This window comes from Apteryx rowi, unplaced genomic scaffold, assembly GCF_003343035.1.
Source record: "Apteryx rowi isolate R43461 unplaced genomic scaffold, aptRow1 scaffold_260, whole genome shotgun sequence".
Lineage (NCBI taxonomy): Eukaryota > Metazoa > Chordata > Aves > Apterygiformes > Apterygidae > Apteryx > Apteryx rowi.
The window spans coordinates 980,070-1,000,185 of record NW_020448975.1 but is presented as its reverse complement, the minus strand read 5'-3'; the positions used below and the strand labels follow the sequence as shown (position 1 = coordinate 1,000,185).

At 39.3% G+C, this 20,116-nt stretch overlaps 1 protein-coding gene across 2 annotated transcripts; it reads left to right on the top strand.

Moving 5' to 3' along the window:
- The first annotated feature begins 259 nt into the window (after nt 1-259).
- Nucleotides 260-19,051, top strand: STEAP4 (STEAP4 metalloreductase). 2 transcript variants are annotated; one of them, XM_026067686.1, is made up of 6 exons: nt 260-386; nt 13,916-14,371; nt 15,707-16,234; nt 16,517-16,681; nt 17,746-17,837; nt 17,924-18,013. In XM_026067686.1, coding segments are annotated over exons 2-6 (1,242 nt in total). In that variant the 5' UTR covers nt 260-386; the 3' UTR covers nt 17,925-18,013. The 2 variants fall into 2 exon arrangements, with proteins under 2 accessions (XP_025923471.1, XP_025923470.1); XM_026067685.1 differs by having other exon boundaries at nt 261-386; nt 17,746-19,051.
- Nucleotides 19,052-20,116: the final 1,065 nt, after the last annotated feature.

Sequence of the window (20,116 nt, the reverse complement as noted above, 5' to 3'; positions counted from 1 at the left end):
AATTCTCAGGTTAGTCCTCCAAAAGCAGAGGAACGTTGCCAAACCTCAGTGCTGGCTGATAGCCAAGGGGCAAGTCAGTGCTGGTATGACAAAAGCAACCACAGCTTCACCTCAGCTGCAAATACAAGGGCTGGGACTTTCCCTGAGACATTGACGGGAAGTGCTTTCACCCTTCACAGACAGACAAGGCTTGCAAAATCCCCTGATCTCTCCCTCCCCTATGCTCTCTCCCTGCCTTCCACTAGATAAATGCCTGCGAGGCTGTCAGGGTTTATGCACTCAGGTCCAAGCAATAGGACCTCTCTGCAGCTCCTCAGGCCAGCTCCAGCACAAGCAGTGGGAAAGCACTGCTTGCCTAAGGAGAGCTCAGGAGGTTGAGTGCATAGGTAAGTTTTACAAAGATGATTCTCAGGTACCTCTCACTTCTGTAGGTGGGAACAGTGAACAAAATGGTTAAACTGTCAACTTGTGAAGTTCAGGTCGGCTTGAATTCAACTTTTTTAAGTTTCTTGATACAATTTTACCCCAGTGTTTCTCCCTCTACCTAAAAAATACAAGCCAGAGCATGTCTCTTGGCTTTGTATTGACATTATGCAACCTATTATTCACTAAGAGTTGATATACGGAAGCACTGAGACATAAAAGAGGTTTTGTATCTGTAAAGTTATGACAACTAGAACTTTGAATTAGTCAATTGGTATTCAGAGAGCTTACAATAGCTGGTGACAAGTTTATTTAATCCTTCAGAGGTGTTTGTTTTATTTGAAGAAGTGGAGAAAGCTTCTGCAAATATGGGTTGTTCGGGGGGGGGGGGGTGTTAAATGATGAAGCTGGAAAGCAGATTTTCTTTCCTAAGACAGCGCCAAAATTCTGGTTTGAATTTTAGTAGACAAGTGGAGCCAGTCCAAGGGCATTTTATTTACCCCAAATCGTAAGTTATAGGTAATAACTCTTGGAACTAAAGATTCTTTTCGCTTCTGGATTTGTATGTGGACTTCATGTTTTCTCTTCCAGTTCAAGCAGCATACCAATTTTAGTCCTGTTTAATATTTTATAAGCAAGGGACTTCAATACTGCAGAAAGAAATGGATTTTTCTTAAACATTGTCTTCTACCAGCACCACGTTATTAATTCACAGAACATTTGCAGCTGTCAGAACTGTTCTTCAGCTTTGATACAAGAAAATTTCATATTCCCTCTAAACCTGTAAACATAAAGTGTCACTCACATTACAGCCCAATTTTTTCAGATTGTTGTGATTTTATAAAATTATGCTTTTAGTTGAAGCTTTAAATTCTTTTTTAGATGTGGCCTTCCTGAAGCTCCAAGATTTGTTGATAGCAATGAGTTAGACTACCATGAAGCTGTAATAACTGAGATGATAGTGCTGTAACTGCATACCAAAATATTCCAATAGCCTACCGGAATCAAGCATCCTTGTACTTTCTTCATCCATATTGAAAATTGCTTATACATGCATGTTAAGTGCTTTTCATGTTTCTACAATGTTAGGCAGGTGGCATGTTTTTAAATCATTCCTCTTAGTTACATGCAGAGAAGGTGGATAAGCGATCTGCTTGTCTTGCACAGGCACTTTATTAAGATAATGCATTGCCTAGATTAGTGTTTTATCTCAAATCAGGACTCGTTTTGGAGGTGACTCTCCTGCTCTCCTCCAGGTAGCATGCTTGGTTTCACATCACAGAGCAGTCTTGGGACATACAGTCTCTGTTGCTTTTTGATGAAACAAAGAAAGTCAATCACATTCAGCTCACTGGACCAGACTAGAGTCAGTCCAAAGCCAAAATCCCTGCAAAACACATAGTGAGGACATTAGGCGCTCAGAACCACCTTTTTCTCTCTACAAATCCATTTCTATTGGGCCTCAGAAATACAGAGACAGCAAATGAGACATTCAGGGACAGTAGCTCAAATCTGCATATTTTAAGGCTTCTCTGACTGCTTCCCAGGCTATTTTTATTAAAACCTGTTTATCTGGTAATTTCAAGATTTGAGTTGAACATTTCTCCCATTTTGTTCTTAGTAACAGAGCTACCAGTAAATGGAACCAAAACATTATTTATTTACATTTTATTTTCTGCAGAACATTTTATAGGTGTTAACATTTTGAGATCATTTTTGTTCTAACCATTTTTTAATGTATATGAATTTTGGTTTTTGAAAACTTTTTTAGGGAGGAAAGGTGGGGGAAGATATCTGAATGTCACTTTCACACACACTTCCTGCAGTTCAAATTTTTCCTTTTTTGTCACTGCACGCTGTAAAACCAAAAAAGTTGGGGGGAAGGGGTCCTCTTTTGACATCACTATTTTAGGCTCACAAACTCTTTTCTTTTTCAAAACTTCTCCAACCTATAGCCCCTCAGTGAGAGTACGGCCAATAAACCAGTAAGTAAATTCAATTACTTCATGTTCCAGGCTGGGCTGTAAGAAATGGGCATAGTTTAAATTGTCTAAATTAGAAATGGACAAATTCAGTTCTCCAAAATTTTCTCTCTTCTATTGTCCTGGGATGCCTTTCCCATTGAAGTCTACCAGCTTCCATCAATAGTTTTTCTGGCTTAGCTGGAAGCATATCTGACAGGCCAGTTCACATAACATCACCTAGGTCTCCTGTTTTCCTCCTCTTTTTAGGTTTGGATTTTGCTCTTTTCTGGGCTTTTTTTCTGGGCTGCTGACTTCAGCTCTCTCCTAATTGCTGTTGCAATTCTGGGCATGGTGCTCCAGACGGACGGTGGTGGGCAGTGGGTGGCAGTCTGGGTAAGCACTAGTTATATTGGTGCTTCTTGGAAATGGAGGAGGAGAGGGAATGGCTGCCAGTGAGAGGATTAATTAAAGGATCAAAAAGAGTGCCTCATGACTTCATAGTGACTATACGGTAACCCCCGGGGACAGAATCGCAAAGATGGTTTCAAGTATTTTTTTTTTATTTTTTCAATTTTGTCTGCGGGTTGGAGGCACCAAACGTGGTTAGCCTGTTAGGGGAAGAGGGATGGCAGCAGGCCTGCTTCCCCAACCCCCCGGCAGTGTGCTGGCTGCTTCGCTCAGGACTGCTCTTCTGATTTTGGCTAAGCCGTTTCTTATTTGTGCTGGCAAAGCGATGCACATACCCCTGGTTCAGTGATAAGGCTAGATATAAAATTCCCTTGGTAACTGTAGATCCCATGGTTTGCTTTGGAATACATGACATTAAGAATAGATCAGGAAGGAGGACTGTTTCTTAACTCGTGATGATTACCCTGTATGTGCTTTTCCAAAGCGGAGTAGACTCACCAGCAAAAAATTGAATGTGCAGAAAAACTATTTCCATAAACAGCAACATAAAAATGAGAATATCAATAAATCTCATTTGTGTTCTACAACCTGAACCCTGCCAGAACTTCATATAACTTGGCACTTCAAAAGTGCTTAATTATAATAATCTGCTACAAACTGCTTGATCAATGGTGAAAACAGCTCAGCCATCCACCTCTGGCAACTTACAGCACCTGAGGACTGGAATCAAAGCATTTTTCTGCTGTCTACCACCAATCCATTAGTAATACCAAGTATGCAAGCAAGTGTCTGTAGACCACTAGATAAACAAGCCTTAAGTGCTAAGAAATTTAGCAGAGAGGTTGATTGCCAAGGAGCAAAGCACTTTCTGGCATCATCAGAGCATTAGGAATGTTTGACTAAGGATTCCTCTGGGGTGGTCCCATGCTACGAGAACGATGAGAGCAGGAAATATGTAAAAGAAGACACGAGTACTCACAACAAGGGGTAATTATGCAATAATCTTAATAGCATAAAGTGGTAGTATAATAAAGATAATAGGTTTATTCAGAAAACAGTTCCTCATTTTCTTTTGCATTTCCTTGCTAGAGCAGCATGAGAGGGTCACCCTGCAGGAGGGAATTATTTTGTCCAATTAGGCAATTATGAAAACAGCATAATACTTTCTTTTCTGCCTCCTGGCACACATTCAGCTCACTTTTACCCCGAATTATAGTGAATAGATCTCAGTGACTTCCAGTAGGAGTAAGCAGCTCTGGCAGTGTTAGGGTCAGAGTTTTCTGTTGATCCCAGATATGACTGCTCAGATATTTAGGGCAAAATTCCATCCTGAAAGACACCCAGCAGATCTAAATTCTTTGGCTGCTAAAATTAATGGAAGATCTATACAGACAGAGCAGAAGATCACTCAGTGCTTCCTCTGTGCAGATTTAAAGGAGATTTTCCTCTTAAATAGCTGGATTGGAAATTTAACACAAACCTCTGGAACACCAACCTGTAGCACTGCCAAAAGATCTGGCTTTTTTAAGAGAAAAGAACTATACCAGTGGTTGTTTTGGTTAGTTTGGTTCTGTGTTTACTTAAGGAATTTTTTTCTTTAAATATGCTATTGTAGAGTTTAAGATTGAAGGACTTTGAGCTAAATTCCCTATCAACATAAAAGTGAGTTATTTCTTCCAGTCAGACTTTTCTTTTTCTTCACTGTGTCTTTGCAAAATACAGGACTATAAGTGTCAGTAAGTGATCTCTTTGTTCCCTCTCCTTTCCTCAACTAATTTTAATAAGAACATGTAAGTCATAGCTTTTTATTTCTCTCTCTTCTACATCATGTCGCAAATATCAACCTTTTCCTTCACTACAATTACACAGATACAGCCTGGCACTACTTTCTTGTGTATTCTATGTTTTTTACGTGCAGAATGAAAAGCAGAACTTCTGCCTTGACTCCCCAGATATCATGGGGATAGGAACAAGTGACATCCAGTGGCCTTGACTCAGAGCCAGGCATACCTGGCTCACTGAAACCAAGGTGACTTCTCTCTGAAGATGGCAGCCTCTGAATAACAGGACTCAGACAGCAGAGATTTATTAAAGGTCCTGTGTAATGTTTCCTATGCCTGTGTGCTTTAGACCACGGCATAAGATAGTGCTGGCTGCACTGTGCTGTACCGCTAGCAAGCTGGTGGCAATGCTATGCTCGGAGATCAGTACCTCACGTGCAGTACTCTGACAGAGAGGTTTCTGGGTTACTACCAAGGTAATGACCTAGTGCTGGGCACATGCCCCCCTAGTTGCCATGCAAAGAAATTAATGTCATTAGTTCGGGCATGTGCAAAACCTGAGCTGAACTCAAAGGGAATTTTGTTCGCATAAAAGGGACAGATGAGACTTTTCCATTTGTCAGTATAGGATGCTGCCCTCAGCAGTTCTGCAGATTTTTGACTAATCTCAGCTCTATTTTTTACTTTAAGAACATGTTTCTAAATTCAGGCTTCTTGGCAATTAATTTTCAAAGTCTGTAGCTTAAGGTTGTTGTTTAAAGACTTCTAAAATCATTGTTTCAGTAAGAAAAGGAATTTCTTCTATATTTGAAAGAACTAGCTTTTTAAAAATTGCCTGATAATAATTTTTCCTTACTGAAAAATGCAATCTCATTTAAAACTGTGGGGTTTTTGGTGAGGAATATCATTTCTTTATTTCTGAAAATATCAGTGTTTATTTTCTCCTGGATCCAGGCATGTCTCTGCAGGTGTCAGTTGCCTGTCACCAAGTGGTAGATGAAAAAGTTCAAGTACATGTAAAAGACAGAAAAGAAACAAAAAGGAGCAAATAAATAGATTTTAGTGCATTTCAAGTGAGCAAGGGTGCTGACAAAATTATCCACTGTTAAACCATGCATCTTTAAAGACTTTCTTATGACAGTGTTTTAGTGTATAGGCTCATGTAAGCAAGAATGCAGGTTAATGAATTTTCTGTAAAGTCTGTTTGGCCCAAGTCCAAACATGTTGCAAATCCCCATATATTTGTTTTGGCAGGAAAACTTCATATTTGTGCCATTTCTTCTTAAATCTTTCAACATACTCTCCCTCCCGCTCCTCAAGTATGCGAGAGCATAAGAAAGCCAAGAACATTCTCACTGAGGCCCCTGCGCAGCAGCGGGCAGCTAACCTTTGATTTTGTCACAGGTGTTATGCAACAAATGGGCTTCATTTTCTTCCTGTTTATGCCAACTCAATCCAAAAGTAAGTTAATTGAAAATCAACAATTCCATCAGTGTAAATGGGAAGAGAATTGGGCTCATCCCAGATTCCTAGAGGACATGATGAATACATGTCTTGAATTCTTAAATTTGTATCATTTTGAAAGTCTGATTTTGATTGGTTGCTGGGGCATATCCAGTTAATAATAGTCTAGACATATCCTACTGATGGACTGTCAGTAAAAGCATTTCAAATAACATACCCCTGCTTAGTTCTCAGTGTCTTTTGACAGAACAGAATGACATAAGATTACAATTCAAAAGCAGTTTCTCACTTGTTTCCTTCTCTTTTGGTGGTACAGACGTGTGTGTGTGTGTGTACATATATATGTATATGTATATGTGTTTATGTATATATACATATATATGCACATATATCATGCATTTTAGGATGTCCATTATTTTAGCCTGATTTCTGTAGGAAATCACATATCTCTGATCATTTTGAGGTATTCGTGAGTGAATGTGTGTTTATGTGTGTCCTTCTTAATCATTTCTTAGGGCTGATTTCATATAAATATACTAGGAGGAGAGAGGACTCTAAGATTGCTTTCCTTACATTTCATAAAAAAAGGCAGCTATGCAGAGGCTGAAGACCCCACAGGAGAGTCCTGACAAAATGAAAGCCTATACCATGCCTATACACATTTAAACACCTGAAAATCCACATGAGAAGAAAACTTATAGGAATGATCTGCTGTGATTTGAATGGCTTCAATCAGCGCTCGTTATCAATCAAGAAACACAAATCCCCAGGAATCTCAGCCTCATTATTTCTAGTACTCACAGAGCTTCTTGTTAATATCTGTAAAGTGTAGATAAAAGATGCTCAGAAGCATAGCTTTACTGTGAGGGAAGAGAGCCACAGAGGACATAACAGGAATCCAGGAGGTGTTTACCATGCATGGTGGATCTGAAAACATGTATTTCAGTGGCTCAGCCAAGGTCCCAGAATGTGCCCTGACCTTACTGGAATAAATCCACTGCCCCCTGGCCTGGGTTTTAGGCAGGCTTGTCTCTCTCCTGCTTTCCCTCTCTCAGCTTCAGGTATTTTATGAAATCTTTTCATTCTCCTTGCAGTAGACTAGGCCAGATTAAAGCTTAATACCTATACAACTCGGAACAGTACAATAGCCCTAAAAGACTGAGAAAATTACTCAGGTTATAGCTGGGTCTTTGTATTTGTGGAGCTGTTGGAGGTGGTGAGATCTCCAGCTCTCTCAGTACTTTGTTGTGATTTAGACAACATTAAGCACATTTAGGCCTACACTTCATCGTTTCAAAGAGCCTCCAGGCAGCTGTAGTGTTCTGCTGACAAAAAGTAAAGATGTGGGAAGCGTGATGTCTTCTGTAGTAGGATTTATTGTCTAAAACAAACAGTTTTTATCAGTTTTGTCAAAACTTGGAGCTCAGGACTTTTTGCTGAGAAGAACAGCAAGCATTCATTTACTTGAAAGAAAATTCATGAATAATATGTTGTGTTATGTTTGTTAGGAGCTATTCTGCTTTCTTCTTTATGTGTTTAAGTACTGGATTAATCATGGAACAGTAGCTTTGCCATGTGTCTTTCAGTTTTAGATGTATTAAATAACAGAAAATGCAAGTTATAATTTAGGGCAGATTTGGGTCTACAACTGTCAGGTTATAAGAAACAGTATTTGTTACAGAATGCATTCTCTTTCTCTCTCTGTGGGAATAGTAACATGGAATTTTAAGTAAATGAGATTGCTTCAGAGTAGTGCACATGTATTTCTGACGTGTCTTTTTAAATCACATTTCACTTGTTCTCCACATTACACCAGGATTACTTAATAAAATACATGCTGTGATATACTTCATAAAGATACATCCAAAGTTGTGATACTAAATATGCAAGAAATGAGATGTTACTTGCTCTCTTTTTCTACCTTATTTAATGGGCTACTACGTTTAATTTTAGTGTATTTGGGCACTTTTGGCTAGTACACACATTTTGTTCATAGATGACTCAGGTCTCAGACCTCCCAGGGCAAAGCAGGATTCTCAGCTACAGAAAAAACAGTTGGGGATTACTTCTACTTGTCAGTATATGCAATAATCAACTCATAAAATAATGAGAATTAACTCTATTTCTGAGAGAAATTGTTTAAATTTGGAGAACTTGAGAGTATGGGAAACAAAGGACCTAAAAATTACCAACCAAAAAACTATAATCCAAACAAAAATATGGAGTGTAAAGTCAAAATCAAGGAAAGAATTGACCCACCACTCAACTGAGAGAAAGTTGTTGACTCCGAGAAAGACAACCTTGTAATGCCTACTTTCCTCTTTCTTCACTATATGGGTCAACTGTGATAAAAGAGCTTACACCAGTAATAAAGAGCTGAGAATTCAGGCTACATAACCCAAGAAACAGATTAGACTGTGCTTAGGTAAGTTAAATGACTTCAGACCAAACTAGGCTGATGAAACTCACCTCAAACTGTTCAGCCAACTAACTGAAGAATTTTCACAGCCATTAATAGCTGTCTGTAAGAACTGTGCAGGACAAGTAAAGCTCGGAAAGACTGGGAAGGCAAGAATAACCTCTATCTTTAAAAGTGCAAAGAAAGAGGAGGTGGCGAATTATGGCCCAATCCCTTCAAATACAATTCTTGAACAAATACAGGGAGCAAATACAAGATAAGAAAGAGATGGGTTATAGGCACATGAATTAATCAAGAACAAATCATGCCAAACCAACCTAATCTCTTATAATAGGATAACAGGCCTGGTGAATAAGTGAAGTTTTTAGTATGGTAAATGTTATAGAACATTTTCATAAGCAAACTAGGAAAACATAGCCTAGATTAAACTATTATAAAGTAAGTTTCTGCAGAACTAGCTGAAGAACCATTCTTAGTCTTATCATTTAATCTCTGGAAGACTACACTTATTGCAGATATCTGGGGAGGGAGGTGTCTTTCCTGGCTAAAATCCTATTCAGGAATTTCATTAAATGGCTTAGATGCTGGAATAGACAGTATACTTACTAAAGCTGACAAGTTGACAAAGTTGAAAAGGGCTGCAAGCACATCAGAGGACAGGCTTAGAAATCAAAATTATCTTGAAAAATTGAAGCTACAGTTTGAAAAAAATGTTACTGTTCCATAGGGACAAGTGCACAATACTGCACTGAGCAGGAAATAACTATGCAAATAGAGGATGGAGCAATTGGCTAGGGAGCAGTTTTGCATTAAAGGATGCAGGTGTTATAGGATGTACTTACATTAGTATTTTAGTTCTGACCAGAAATGCACTGTTGAAGCAAATCATCACTTATCATGCTGTGGATTACATCATGGAGAGGTCTTGGGACATATGAACCTAGATTTCTTTCCAGGGAAAACAGAGCCAGATGTGCTCCAGGTGCACACCTAACGCACTCCAGCTGCTAATGGGCACTCAGACTGTGGTACTAGAATAAAGATAGTTCAAGCTAAAAATCTCTGACACATGTACAGCGTGAATATTGGCTGCTCAGCACCAACTGTTTCACTCAACTTTGTTCCTATTGCACCACACTACTTCTTAAAGAACACATCTGTAATGCATGACAAGCTGACTATGAATCAACAGTATGTTGTGAAAAAGGCAAATGGGACAGTGGGACAGTGTGTTTCCTGCAAAGCAGCTGAAGCTGGTAAGATCTCAGCTGGAGTGCTGCATTTGATTTTAGCACCACCCTTTTAATAAACATTTGGGCCAGCTTAGACTACAAAGATCAGAGGAAAGCAATGAGAACGATCAACACTCAGATGCATGAGTTGGAGGGAATGATCTGAAGTCATTTTATCTAGAGAAGAAAAGTGTGAAATGATAACAGCTTTCATGTCCAACGAAGGCTGCCGCAAAGAGGAGCAGAATAACTGGACATCCACATCTACTGTGAAGGAGGCCATTTAGATTAGACATAGAAAATCTGTCTAATAGTATGGACAGTGAAACAATAGTATGTGAGGGAGATTGCAGAATCCCCATCACAGGAAGATTTTGCAAACAGGTTAGTCAGGCATCTGTCAGACTTGGTTTAAATGTAGTTCATCCCGCCCTAGGGAGACAGACAGACATAATCTTTTGAGATCACTCCAAGAACTATTTGTTTTGCTTCTTTTTAAAATGTAAATAGTAAAAATTTCTCTTTCCTGCTCCTTTCATCTTGTCTTTCTACCTTTTGAATCATTCCACTGGTCTCATCTGTCGTTTCAAGTTACATCTTTCTGATCTTTTGGTTTTCCATCCCAGTCTGTCTCTGCCCCATCCCTCCTTTTTCACTTTGGTACTACATTTCATTTGTGGCACTGCTTCTGCTATGTAATCCCTCCTTTTTCTCATGCACAAAGCAACATGTCTGTCTTCATTCAAATTTCTGCATAAATGAAGTATTTGTGTATAATTGCTGAACCAAGATTGTATCTTCATCCAATTCACCTTGTGTTTATGTACTGGGTAGTTAACGGCAGTTTTGCACAGCTAGCTGCTTTTGTTCTTTCAGTGTCTTCTTTTATTACTGACCAAGTGGTGATCAGCTGAGAGATTACTGCCAATTTTAAAAAAAATGGGATAATTCATTATATAAGAAAAGAGTAACAATGCAGAAAAGAAAGGAAACAGTTAATCATTACAGAAGCTTGCATGGATTATCTTTTAAATAACCAAAAAGCATCACTAGTGCTCTAGTGTAAGGGGGATAGACACAAGCAAAAATATTATGTATAGATACAAATCTCTATGGCATTTTCTCAGGTAATATATGGGTACATATATACAAGAACAGAGAATGATTTTTATATGTTTCTTTGCTGGTATTTCTGTTTTCCCCCGGAGCTTTGAGAGCACCCAGCGTAAGCAGCAGCTCAGAGCAGACCGCTGGTGCCATCTGCTGCTTCCTGCAACCCTGCTGCGAGCACTAGAGCTGAGCTTGCAGACACCAAGGGAGCCAGATGTTTTGTGATGGACTTCTATAATATAAGCAAAACAGCTTATATTATAGCAAATTAATACTTTCTCTCATTACAGCTTTGTTACAGTAGTGCCTGGAATTTAAAATCAAACTTACCTTGCCATTTGCATGTCCTTCCCTGGAGTAGCTGATGCACAATTAATCAACGTTTTACAATATACTTTATTTGTTAAGAAACTCATTGGTGACCAGCTTATTCTTGATACATAATGTGTACCATCATAACAGAGATTCAGTAACAGCTGTATGCATCCCTATTAAATAATTCTTAATAAGAAAAGCTAAATTTTGCTTACTTTTTTCAAGCAAACTGTCTCTTTTATTAAAAATGGGATTATGTTAGATTAGCCCACGAGCATTAGAGGCAGCTTTAACTTTCTTCAACTTTTTATGGAATAATATTCATTACCATGTAGAAGGCCCTTCATATATTGGATAATGCTCTAAGAAACAATATTTTTTAAAAAGAGTATTCCTTGCATTAATTTTTCTTTTCATCTCCCTCTTGCTCTCTTTCCTGACAAGATGAGTTCAACGTTCACTACCAAATAAGGTGTTCCCTATTAATGAACATAGGAAACACTTTAAAGACTTATTTCTTGCTGGTGAATATTAAATATTTTTAAAAGGTTAAATGATACATAACTTTAATTGATCTACCAAATATATCACCCGATAACATCCATTTGATTTTTTTTTTTAATCTTACTTTGGAGAGAGAATGATTTGAGTATTCACTCAGCACCAGCTTAATGATTTCCTGAGGGCAGATACAGAACTGGACAATAGTGTATTACAAACAAGGTTTATTCTCCAATTTAGATAGGAGACTACTTCGTTAAAAAGAAAATTAGAGAAAGGAAAGTTGAGTCTTACTACATAATGAGTTGCAACCATTTATTAATATAACATATGAAATTCTTCTGTTCTGCTTTGAAATACAGACTATCCACAAAAGGGAATTTTATAGCTTTACTCCCATTAGAGCCTCATGGGAATTAATAAAGCCCTCAGAGAATGATTTTTTAACCATGCCAAAAGACTCTGCATTTGTATGCATGTGTCAGAGCATACAAATACGCAAGATGCATTCAGATGGGTCCCGCTGAGGATCCATTTTTGCACTCAGTCGGTTACTTCATGAAGTATACAAAGTCAGCGTCCAGCCGGGTAGCTGGGGCGACAACCTCAGGAGAGCTGGGGTCGACACCCTGCTATGCCGCAGAGCTTCCTGGGGCACCTGGACAAGTCACGTAGGCCACAAGAGCAAAGATGCTCAGGCACTGCTCTTCCCGAGTGGATGCCCTGCCCTACCGGCCATAACAAAATTCCCTTGGCAGCTGTCTAAAACCAAAGGCTCCTACAGCTCACTGGCAGGCAACAGCAGGGCTGAAAAGGCACTGGTGCCACCTGAGGGCTAGCAAGCCGCACATAGCTCTAGCCCAAGCCAAAATCATGACACAGGATTCTCAGAATAAGCATTTCTCTGTCTATCTTGCTAGTGGAGCTTATGCCCTACACCACGCGCCAAAATCATGTAAGCATCTCCCACTCAAACCCCTTAACTTGAGCTCAAGCAGGGTAGGGGGAAGGTTAGGTTTGATTTTTTTGTTCACCAAAGAAGTGCAAGTTTTGGGCCAACCAATCTAAAATCATGTCAGATTTTTTGAAAGGAAAAAAATGTGCTGGATAGAAAGACATTTAAAAGAAGCTGAAGAATATTATCTCAATATTCCTAAATGGCATAGTTGCATTCTGAACAGTGCTTCAAAAAGGAACGTAAGTGAAGGGTTAATAAACAACAGTAGCAAAGCAATTTGCTTCAGGTCTAGCTAACCATTTCACGTAATTCCTTCCTGCAAATTGGAAAATCAGTTATTCTCACATCTTTAATTAATACACTTATCTGAGATGCAGAGAAAGATTTGAATCAGGCCTCATGCAAATTAAATGGCTGTTCTAAGTACTAAACTATTGGCCATTGTAGGAGAGAGGTTTCTCAAGAGCTCCTCTGGGAGATCTGCCTTTGGGCCTTAGCTTCTCTGTCCTCAGTTCACCTTTTGTAAAGTAAACATAACAGTATATGGTTCTATTGAAAGACCTTTGGAGCAGACTCTCTTGGTTCTGTATATGTATCATGGATCTCACTCTGTAAGTACAGAGCACATGTACTGGTACGACATTGATAATACATTAAAGACTTTGGAGCTCCCAGGTGCAGTGATGAAGGAGGCGAGATAAAAACCTTAAAGAGAATTTTGAGTAATATATAACTATCGAAAATAAATGTTCCGCATGAAATATTACAATTCCACTGGCCAAATGCTTCACAGGACTTTCTTCAGGAATTTGGAGAACAATAATGAAACAAACTGGCACTGACTAGTCATATTACAGAAATACTGAGGACAACGCATAAGTTTGTAGATAGCTTTTCTAATGTCTCTTCTTCAAGTATTTTATGAAATGACCTTCCAGGTTCTAATCTGGTTAGTGCACTCCTCTTTCATGTTTTTCTATAACATAAAAAAGCAGAAATGACTCTGAAGTGTGTGCAACTCTTGCTGCCTGTGCTCCTGTATCCTTTCCTCCCTCGTTCCCTTTGAGAGAAGAAAACAGCAACAGTTCAGCTGAATATTAAAAACCATAAGATGGATGGAGAGTACTGTAAGACTGAAGAATTGAATAACCTGAACTTGTTTTTAAAAACTGTACAGAAATCTTCTGAGAGTGTGTATTCAGAAGAGTGTCCAAAAAGCACATTAAGAAGCAAGAAAACTCTCATATGTTTATTTTGTATAGTCAGAACTGACACTAACCTGCCATTTTCAAGAGATTGATGTTTTGCTTATTTTTTCCTTTTTTTTTTTTTTGTAATAGATGAATACAAATCCTTCGAACATAATGGCTTTGACTTCTAACACTTCCAACAAAAAAGAGACAGTGTGTATATTTGGAACAGGGGATTTTGGAAGAGTTCTGGGGTGTAAAATGATTCAGTCTGGCTACTCCGTTGTGTTTGGAAGCCGACAGGCACAGACATCCAGCCTGATTCCCAAAGATGCAGAGGTGTTGAGCCATGCAGAGGCTGCACAGAAAGCTGCCATCATCATTATAGCAATCCCAAGGCAATATTACAACTTCCTTACACCATTAGCAGAAATTCTCCATGGAAAAGTGTTGGTGGATGTAAGCAACAACTTAAAATTAAACCAGTATTCTCAGTCCAACGCAGAATACCTTGCTCAGCTGATCCCAGGGGCTAAGGTTGTGAAAGCCTTCAACACTGTGTCAGCCTGGGCCTTGCAATCCGGCCCACTGGACGCAAGCCGACAGGTAAGACTGAGCAATGGCAGTTTACAGTATATCATACGGTTTGTTAACAATTAGACAAAACACACACATATGGGATATATGAATCAGGCAAGGTTGAGATGGTTGAGATAATCAAATTAAATGTGAGCTAAAATTTAGTTTTGGGCTCTAATATGACATAAGGAATATTGACAGCTTGCATTTTGATAACCCTCAAAATACAGTAAGATGTTAGGAGAGATCAGAGAAGCAAGGAAAGAAAGAAAACAGAACTACAAAGAAAGAGAGAGATGGAAAACCCAGAGGAAATGATGGGTGCATCAGTTGTTCACTTGGACTGTAAAGTCAAAGAGAAAAGATAGAGGAGGAATATAACAAAACAAGAATAAAATGAAGAGGCCAAAAAAAGGGAGGAGAGGGGTATGGTGGGGCAATAGAATGAGTATGAGCAACAGGAGAAGTGGGATGAAAGGTGAAGGAATTTTCTAAATCAACATCCATCAACAAGAAAGTCTAAAAAAATGTGTGCAAACCATTTTAACTAACTGTGAGCACAGGGTTGGTCATAGGAAGCAACAGCACACAGCTTACCTGAAGAAAAATCATTTAGGCTCGCCTTGCTATCTGCTACTCTGAGGGACTGCGCCCTTGCACAACGCGCTGTGTCAGCTGGCTACTCAAACCACTCTTAACTTTACTTTGGATTGGCAGACAAATGGTTTTAGCAAAATGAAAGGCCACAGACTTTCCACTCTAGGCTTCACAAGCCTTCATCATAATTAGATCAATAAAAGAGATTGCCCCCTTTCTTCCAGCTCCGAAAGGAGTATTGTCTTGCGCACCCATAGAAAAGAGGCTTTCTTCACTATGTTACTAGACATGGGAAGAAGTAATATTTACTTTCATGAGAGGGCAACTATGTTTTAATGATCTCTCTGCCCAGTTCCCTGGAATCCTTATGAACCACTGTAGTGGCAATGGAAAACTTTGCTCCTATCTACAGAGTCTTACAGAATCTCATGTCACCACATGTGCCTACAAGTGGCTTGCAGGATCTTCAAAAGTTATGTTATAATCCAAGTATTCTAAGCAAAAACTTGTACTAAGTGTGTTATGGTTTGTTGTTTTCACAGAAACAATTTTGCCAGTTGAAACAATCTCCTTTTCCAAAGGAAAGGATCTGATTCTTAGTTCTTGGGCCTGTTGGTCAAGAAATAACCTATAGGTCAAGGCTAGCAAGGAAGCCAACGAGTAGTCTAGGAAGCTTGTGCTCTTGTTCTACATCTATGCAGGATAGCAGTAAAGAGTATCACAAAAGTTTGTCAAAATAAAGCTTCTGTTTGTTTTTGGCTGCAGGTGTTTGTCTGTGGAGATGACAAGAAAGCTAAACAAATAGTGATGGATATTGTTCGTGCCCTGGGTCTCACACCATTAGATCAGGGATCTCTCTTGGCTGCTCAGGAAATAGAAAATTACCCTCTGCAGCTCTTTCCAATGTGGAAGTTCCCCATCTTTTTGTCTCTTGGCCTGACTGCATTCTTCTTCTTCTACTCTTTGACTCGTGATGTAATTTACCCTTATGTTTATGAAAACAAAGATTTTTCTTTTTTTATTGCAATTTCCATTCCAAATCGTATCTGCCCTATAGTGGCACTCATCCTTCTTGCCTTGGTCTATCTTCCTGGTGTACTTGCTGCAATTATTCAGTTATACAGAGGTACCAAATACAGTCGTTTCCCAGATTGGTTGGACAAATGGATGCTGTGTAGAAAACAACTTGGACTAGTAGCCTTGGCATTTGCTTTTCTACATGTTTTGTACACTCTTATTATCCCAATTCGCTACTACGTAAGATGGAGAATGAACAGCGGAGTCCTCTCCCAGGTAAGTTTTGCTCCTCTCCCACCTTCATTCTACATAGTTTATGTGTTAACAAAATAAGCAGGAAAACTAAAAATTAAGATAATTTAAAGAAACATATTTCCCTGTTTCTGCATATACCTTTAAGAATGGCACATATTCTGATTTTCTGACCTTTATGTTTATATAATGGTATGATGTTAAAATATAACAATTTTCTTCCAGTTATCTTAAAAGATATTTTTTCTGCATATTGATCCTAAAACTGCTATCACTTTAATATATACCTGGTTTTCTTCTCTTTAGGCACTGAACAACAGAACAGATCCATTTATTAACACTTATGGCTGGCTTAATGACTCTTATTTGGCCTTGGGGATTTTAGGATTTTTTTTATTTGTTCTGCTGGGAATAACTTCCTTGCCTTCAGTCAGCAACAGTGTCAACTGGCGAGAATTTCGATTTGTACAGGTAAGAAAAAGACTTTCTTTAATAAATCTTCTTCCCTCTGCCTCTTCTGGAAAATTTCCTATTCCCTTGTAAACTGTGACCCCAGACAGGTTTACTAGTGACTTAGTGCTCTTCTCCATTAGTATCTCCAAATGTGATGTGTGCACTTTTTACCATCACATGGTAAAAAAAATCTGCATGGCTATATAGCTCCCTATACAAAACAAAAACAAACAAAAAACCCCACAGCTCTGAGCACTGCTGATGGTAGAACTGGAATTATTACATTAACAACAGAAAATAAGGAAGATCTGAGCTCCTAAATGACAAACAGAAAGCAGACATTGTAGAATTACCAATTGCTAAATTATACTAAGTCACAAAACATTTTAGCCACTTATTGGGCTAATTTCCTTGGTTCACATGAAAACTCAGTAAACTGAGTTAAGAAGATAAGTCAAAATGAGTCTGAAATTCACTTTATCACACAAATCCTCTCAACAACAAGGAAGGGAATCTGCAGCTTCTGCAGACTCTAAAATTTGCTATACCTGTAAACAGCGTGCCCTTGGTAACACTATAATCTCAGCCCTTGGTTCAGAGGAAGCTTGATGCAGGCTGCAGTGTCTCTGCAAGAACTGGCCTGCGAGGGAAGGTGAAGAAAGATTACTGTCACTGAATGTTTTATACAGGCCCAGAACCTGCACTGTATGGTAGTTAAGGCTGGATTAACACTAAAGCATAAAAAAGCTTGGATCTCTGAGCTGACTTCACCATTTTCTCTGCATTTTCATATATATGACAATATATAGGCAGTATGTGTGTGCTAGCAAAAAGTAGCAGGGTTGTTGCCAGGAAAAAAAAAACAAAAATGATGTTTCACCTAGGTCCATCTGAATGAAGCTTTATTAAAAAGAATAAGAGCCTTTATATTCATAAATGTTTCACTTTAGCAGTCCCAGATTAGTCCCAAATCTGACACATTCCATAAAGCTTACTGTACACTGTAAATTGGATTTGTTCTGAATTTTAATATACTATTTTAACCTCCACTTTTTTTCTTTCTTTCCTTCGTTTCCCCCTAGTCCAAGCTGGGATATCTGACACTGATTTTGTGTACTGCACACACACTGGTTTATGGTGGAAAGCAGTTCCTGAATGTTTCATCGTACAGATGGTATCTTCCAAACGCCTACATGCTCTCTCTCATTGTTCCTTGCATTGTACTAGTTGTTAAATTTGTACTTGTGTTTCCTTGTCTAGACAAACCACTCACACAAATTCGACAGGGTTGGGAGAGGAATCCTCGATACTCAGAACAGTCAAACTACATTATCAACAAGTCTGCTGTATAATTAGACCAATCTGCATTATCAAAAATGAAAAAAAAGATTATGGAGGCAGTATCAAAATGAAGCTTATATCCACCTTTATCTGGAGGGTGAGCGAAAAAGTGAAAAACGTGGCAAAGCCCTGAGTAAAATAAAATCACCCCAGTCACGAGATTAAAATATAAATTAAACAAGGGGCCAGTTGAGCTCCTGCTCTCCATGTATGCTTTGACACAGGAGTAGGCCTTCATTTTTGCTCAGTACATTTTCCCCTCATCTATTTGTCCTCTATTCCTAACTGGAATATGAGAGAAAATGATGCCCAATGTCCCTCTTTTGTCATTCTGAATCTCACCCTGGGCTGGGCAGAACCAGAGAAACCTCTGCTGTTATGTGGTGTCTGCTTCTCTTCCCCATCCTGCCCACACAGGCTCAGGCCTACAAGCTCCTGTCAAGGAGACTTTCTCTCTCTCTCTCACACACACACACAAACACACACATACACACTCTGATCCCACCCCTGAAGCCAGCGGCATCTGTAGAATGGGGCCAGAACGGACACTGGCTGCAGAAGAGTTCTGTTCTTCGCAACATTTCTTTAGCCTCTGTTAATGTCTGATCCAAAAGATACTCATACTTTAGAGATACTTGAGCGAGATTTGTTCATTTGGTTTGTGTATAGGAATTGTGATGTTCAAAGTGTATGGGCCAAGGATTACTGAATCTTTGCTTTACTGTAGTACTACAAATGTAGCTAGCAAGGGGATGGAGGAGAGACAAAAATGCCAGAAAGACCTGAGATGGTGTGGTCACACACCTAAGCTGCTCTACAAATACGTGTGAAAAGTAGCCAGTAATTCTGTGTATGCAGTGGGCTGTAAGGAAAGAAACTGAAAGAAAATCCTGTTATATCAGGGGTTTGTATTATGTATCAAGTTTATATCTCATGAAGATTGTATTGCTAATTTTTCCAGAAAGAAATTCTTGGGTGCAATATTAAAGATATTCAATGGAAAATACACATTTTAACCACAATAAAGAAAATTCCTTAAAGTGTTGAGCTCTGTTACCATTTTGGAAACTTCTTTTGATATGATGCGGCTGCTAATATGCTCAGTTGTTTAGTGGTGTTAGAATAGGCCTTGGGGTGAGGAATAAATGGGATCCTGTCTTCACCAACTGCCAGTGCGTGCCTTCCCCCATCTTTGTTGCTCTGCTCTTGGATCCTCACATAAGCAGATCTTTGCTTAATCATCGAAGCAGGCTCAGTATGTAGCAGAAAAACAGGACCCAGCCAGGATGGTGACGTTGTTACATTGGAAAGAGAGGATCTAACAGCCTAAGCAGCATTGGTGCATGCTTCATATTCAGCATGGCATGTATGTATGCTGACTGATGTCTATATCATTATGGAAGTTTTCTTTGACCTTTCAAATGATATAGAAGTACCTCATTTCATGCTTTGTTTAGAGATTTTCCAAGTTAATCTATGGAATCACTTCCTGAAAAAGGGATCATATATTGGCTCAAGGGGCCAAAGTAGCAACACTGTTGTGATGATGCCTGTAATAGCACTTTCAGACACCCTGAAAGACTTCCCTCTCTAGGCAGAAGCAGAGAGAAAGAGAGACAGTAAGAGAGAGTATGTGTGTGAGAGAGAACAACAAGAGAGACCGTGTGTGTGTGTGCGCGCACGCGCGCGCACGCGTGCTGGTAGAGGAGAAAGGGAAAGAGAGAAGAAAACAAGTAGCAGCAGACTGAATGGATATCCTCCAGATATGCCATCTTGGAGCCAAATTCTGCTCTGTGTCAGATTTTCACAGAATCGCTGAGGTTGGAAGGGACCTCTGGAGATCATCTAGTCCAACACCCCTGCTTAAGCACGGTCACCTAGAGCACATTGCACAGGATTACATCCAGGCGCCTTTTGAATATCTCCAGAGAAGGAGACTCCACAACCTTTCTGGGCAACCTGTTCCAGGGCTCTGTCACCCTCACAGTGAAAAAGTATTTCCTCATGTTCAGATGGAATTGTCTGTGTTTCAGTTTGTGCCCGTTGCCTCATGTCCTGTCACTGGGCACCACTGAAAAGAGTCTGGCTCCATCCTCTTGGCACCCTCCCTTC

What these genes read in the sequence shown, in the direction of transcription:
- STEAP4 (XM_026067685.1), top strand. Translation starts at nt 13,916, where the DNA reads ATGAATACAAATCCTTCGAACATAATGGCTTTGACTTCTAACACTTCC. An exon ending in CACTGGACGCAAGCCGACAG is followed by an intron (nt 14,372 to 15,706) that starts GTAAGACTGAGC and finishes TTTTGGCTGCAG; the next exon opens with GTGTTTGTCTGTGGAGATGA. An exon ending in GAGAATTTCGATTTGTACAG is followed by an intron (nt 16,682 to 17,745) that starts GTAAGAAAAAGA and finishes GTTTCCCCCTAG; the next exon opens with TCCAAGCTGGGATATCTGAC.